The sequence below is a fragment of the Centropristis striata genome, chromosome 1 (genome assembly GCF_030273125.1).
Source record: "Centropristis striata isolate RG_2023a ecotype Rhode Island chromosome 1, C.striata_1.0, whole genome shotgun sequence".
NCBI classification, from domain to species: Eukaryota; Metazoa; Chordata; class Actinopteri; order Perciformes; family Serranidae; genus Centropristis; species Centropristis striata.
The window spans coordinates 36,730,738-36,735,104 of record NC_081517.1 but is presented as its reverse complement, the minus strand read 5'-3'; the positions used below and the strand labels follow the sequence as shown (position 1 = coordinate 36,735,104).

Below are 4,367 nucleotides of genomic sequence, written 5' to 3'. Positions count from 1 at the left end.
AATGAATAGGGGTCTCCAGGCTACCCATCTTGCAGGTGACGGGGAATAATGCGCGTTCACACCAGCTGCATTCTTCTTTATTTCTCCCTTTCTTTCACAGCATTATTAAAATTTAGGCCAATGAAACTATTCATTCGACTGAATAGACATTTTCTTATAGGATAATAGGATACAAATTGAGCCTCTCCAAAGAGTCTCCAGTGGTGGGTAACCCTCGTGTGCCAGAGGCTGCTGGAGACGCTGGCCCTGACGCAGACGACGCTCGTGTGCCAGGGCTAATCACACACCTGCCGAGGAGTCCAACAAAATAAAGAATGTAAACAAAAAGCTTGCCATCTCTCATAAAAGATGGACGTGTCACCAAGTCGTGTGAGAAACGCCGAGAACAAACGGGGGGACTCCGTCTCCAAAAGATCTCCCCTGAACTTGGCGGAACAGCCTATTAAAGGCTTACTTAATTACTCTAATGACACTGGACAGGCCTTAAAACTCGGACCGGGCTTGGACGAGAGTTAAGATCGCTTGCTGGGATTTGTAAACAGGCGATCGTGTGAGAAACGCGACTTGGAAGAAAGAGGGTTTCTTTTTTCGCCGGCTTTGTTTTCAGTGCGCACAGTGCGCCCCGCCGGATCAGGCGATCCCAACGCTCACTTCTTATTTCCCGCCTGGGTTGTTACTATGCAAATAATATTCCGAAAGTAATCACGTGTCTTTTGAACAGCCACGTGGATTAACAAAGCAGGTTTGCCCCCCTGCTAGCCCATGGCTTTAGATTTTTACTATTTCTTTAACTGATCCTAAATGCACACATTTACCCAATGCATGGCTCTAATCCCATGGAATAATTTACACCATGAATGCCAGAGTCTCCTGGATGATCCCTTTATAAGGAGCAGCTTTACCCTCAAACCTCAGTTTGCTCCATCTCCTGTCCGAGCAACACATCTCTTCAACTTCCAGCTTTACTCATTTTTTAAAGAAGTTTGTGAGACATCCGTCGATGGCATCTAAAATGAAAGACAGGAAGGTACGCGCTCCATGTGCGCTCTGCATTATGAGGACTGAACTATTTTGGCAACGCTGCACTTTTAACACTTTTATATCACTTTATGGAATTTTGTATTTTGTTATTTACGTCGTTTATTGTTCAACTACGACTTGGGAGTAATTTTCCTGCTGATGGAGGAGAAAATATATTGTCCTCCACCTCTGTGGCGCGTTACAGGATAACTACTGCGCGCTGAGGTGTAAAATAGCCAATCTGACTGTTATCGGATCTTTGGGAATTATTATGTAATTTATTAGGTTAAAAACACTTATATATTATTAAATTTATAAAATATTCTAATCATTTCAAATAAGGCGCCAGACTTAAACTGCTCGGAGCGCAGATGTCCGTCGCGCGCTCTGAGCGCGCAGCGCGCAAAACTCTCTGGGAGTGATGGATCTCAGCATCAGTTTCCAAAATACTTCGTCGCCACATTTTATGTATTCTTTTCGGCAAGTTTTATGCTTGTATTTTTACGCCAGTTGTATATGAGTTTTACTCTATTTTCTCCATGTGCTCATGTTGTCTATTTATGTTTTCACAGAGAACTCCCATCTCCCACAAAGTCATCGAGAAACGCAGACGAGACCGGATTAATCGCTGCCTTAACGAGTTAGGAAAAACGGTTCCAATGGCCCTGGCAAAACAGGTATTTTAAAGTGTAATGTGAGATTTGTGTTAGATATATATATTTATTATTAATTTATTCTACAATACTGACAATTTAGCAAGACTGTGTTTATCAGCAAATGTTTATCGATGAATCTGGTGATGGTAGTTTTTGCAGCCAAACATTTTCTAATGTTGGATTTCTTTTAAATATTTTCGGTAGAACTCTGGAAAACTGGAAAAAGCTGAAATCTTGGAAATGACAGTTCAGTACCTGCGAGCGCTCCACTCTGCAGATTTTCCCCGTGGGAGAGAAAAGGGTGAGTAAACTTTTCACGGAGCTGCGACACTTTATGCCTTTCAACCCCAAATATCTGTTAGTAGACTTTGTGGACATTTCTACAACACTGATTAGTTATGAGTCAGAGCTATTTGGGTATTAATGTAATTTTTAGTTTAACCGAACAAATATATTTACACATTTATGCTGCGAGTCCATCTTTACGCACAAAATGCGTTAAAGATGTGATATGTTTCATATCTGCAGAGTTGTAATTGCTGCTTTCTATGATTTATTTCAGGTGAACTTCTTGCTGAGTTTGCAAACTACTTCCACTATGGATACCACGAGTGTATGAAGAACCTGGTGCACTACCTGACCACAGAGGACAGGGCTGAAACCAAAGACATCAAATACGCGCGGATCCTCGCCTTCTTACAGTCTAAATCCCGTGTGGTCACCGAGCCTGTGTTCGGCTCCGTGGCCACGATGCCAGAACCTTCTGACTACCTCAGCCAGCTGCACTCCTCACCGGAGCACCAAAGCCACAGCCCGTCCGAGTCCTTGTACCAGCAGAGTCCACCGGGACACTTCTCCTGGCACAGCTCGACCCGCAGCCCGGGCATCTCGTACCCAACAGTGCCGCTCTCTGCGCACACTCAGCAGCACGGTGGATACTTGTCACCGGTGCAGGGACTCGATCATCACTATTTCAACTTCATCGGTCACACGCACGCAAACACGTTCAGTTTGCACAGTGCGCAACACGCCATGTAAATAGTTTTGATATGTTTTTCATATTAGTTTTATTTATGCATTTGGGAATGATGGAAATAGAGCCTGTACATGTTGTAAATAAATACATATGACTAAACCCCAGCTTGTTTTGTGATAATTTACACTCAGCTTTTAGGGATTTAGGTGACGCGCCAAGTGCGTAAATCCACACATCTCCAAAATTACAAGAAATTATATTCCTGTTTCCTTTCAGTGGGAATGAAGTGTCGAGAAAAGTAATAGAAAAGAGCTAAAGAAGAAGAGAAGAGAAGAGAAGAGAAAAAAGAGAAGACAAGAGAAGAGAAGAGAAGAGAAGAGAAGAGAAAAAAGAGAAGAGAAGAGAAGAGGACAGAAGAGAAGATGCTTCAGAGTGCAACTTTATGAAGAACTTCTTTAGTGCATTTTGTGATTTTGCCTTACATACTAGTGTACACATATATTGAAAACACTTAAACATGAGCTTGCACATCTGTTTTATGAAACAAAGGTAAATTATAAAGTAATTCAGACTGTTTGGAGTAATTTCCCATATAAATGTATCATCAGGACAAGGCAGTTTGGGTTCAAACTTCACCAAAACGATCACTATTTGTGGCATACTGCCAGTTTTCCTCAGTCTGGTCCACAGACCTGTTTATGGGCTGATCTCTGGATTTAATGGGTGTCACAGAAGGTTTCCAGGGGGCAGACATGAGCCGGATTCCCACTGGGCCACCCGCTCCTGACTTAAACAAACCAGCAGTTAACAAAACCATTGATTCACCCAACACTCCCCCTTCCTTACATTAAAATCTGTGATTATACAAACAACATTTTGGGACCTAGTAAGGGGAAATAATTCAATAAAGATTGTCATACTTTCATAATGAAGGAAATAGAAGACATTCTGATGTGGTTTGTACGAAAATGAGCTCTTATAGGATCTCAGAGTCTCAAAACAAGATAAAAGTTGTCCTTTTTCTGAACTTTAGCCAAGTTTTACTATTTCCATCTGTTTAGGGAAATGAGGTTGACTATTCATCAGGAGTAAAGAGGGATGTTAAGTAGGGAAGACAGAGGCGGCCTGGTTAAAAGTTGGTGCTTATTTACATGTTAAATGTGATATTTCTTTATTCAAACTTAGATGCTAGAGAGTAGTTTTGCCTTGAACAATTTTGTCAACAGGGAGAGAAATCTGTGAGATATATATTTAAAAAAAAAAAAAAGCTCAAACAGTGACTCTAATGCCTTTTAAACTTTAAGCCATATTGGTCCCTCAGAAAAAGGAATTACTCTGATGAAAAGAGAATTGTTTTGTCCAACCTTGAGTCTCCTATATGTGACCACAGAGCCTCACTGAACGCATTAAACTGCTTCCAGGCTCCTTCTGTCTCCCTTTAAGTAAGTTGTATAGTGTTAGAGAAGTTAAAAAAGGGAGCGGGGAAGGAAAACTCCTTGTTGCATGTATGTTTTTTTTAACCAAGGAGCCCCATTGTGGAGCATCTGAAAGGGGAACAATCTCTGCGTCTCTTGTGGTTTATCCTTGAATGATTGCGAAGAAAAATAATCAGCACCATGAAATCAAAGTTTCTCTTTGAGAGGAGCTCAAGAAAACACATTTTCTTCCAGTTTTCCTTCAGAACAAAATAAGTAATCAGTACACATACCTCTCTT

At 41.3% G+C, this 4,367-nt stretch overlaps 1 protein-coding gene across 1 annotated transcript; it reads left to right on the top strand.

Annotated features, from left to right (window-relative positions):
* Nucleotides 1-715: 715 nt before the first annotated feature.
* Nucleotides 716-2,924, top strand: helt (helt bHLH transcription factor). The gene is made up of 4 exons (XM_059340961.1): nt 716-1,027; nt 1,593-1,697; nt 1,881-1,977; nt 2,239-2,924. Exons 1-4 carry the CDS (start codon nt 1,001-1,003, stop codon nt 2,712-2,714), a joined length of 705 nt encoding a protein of 234 aa, XP_059196944.1. The 5' UTR covers nt 716-1,000; the 3' UTR covers nt 2,715-2,924.
* Nucleotides 2,925-4,367: the final 1,443 nt, after the last annotated feature.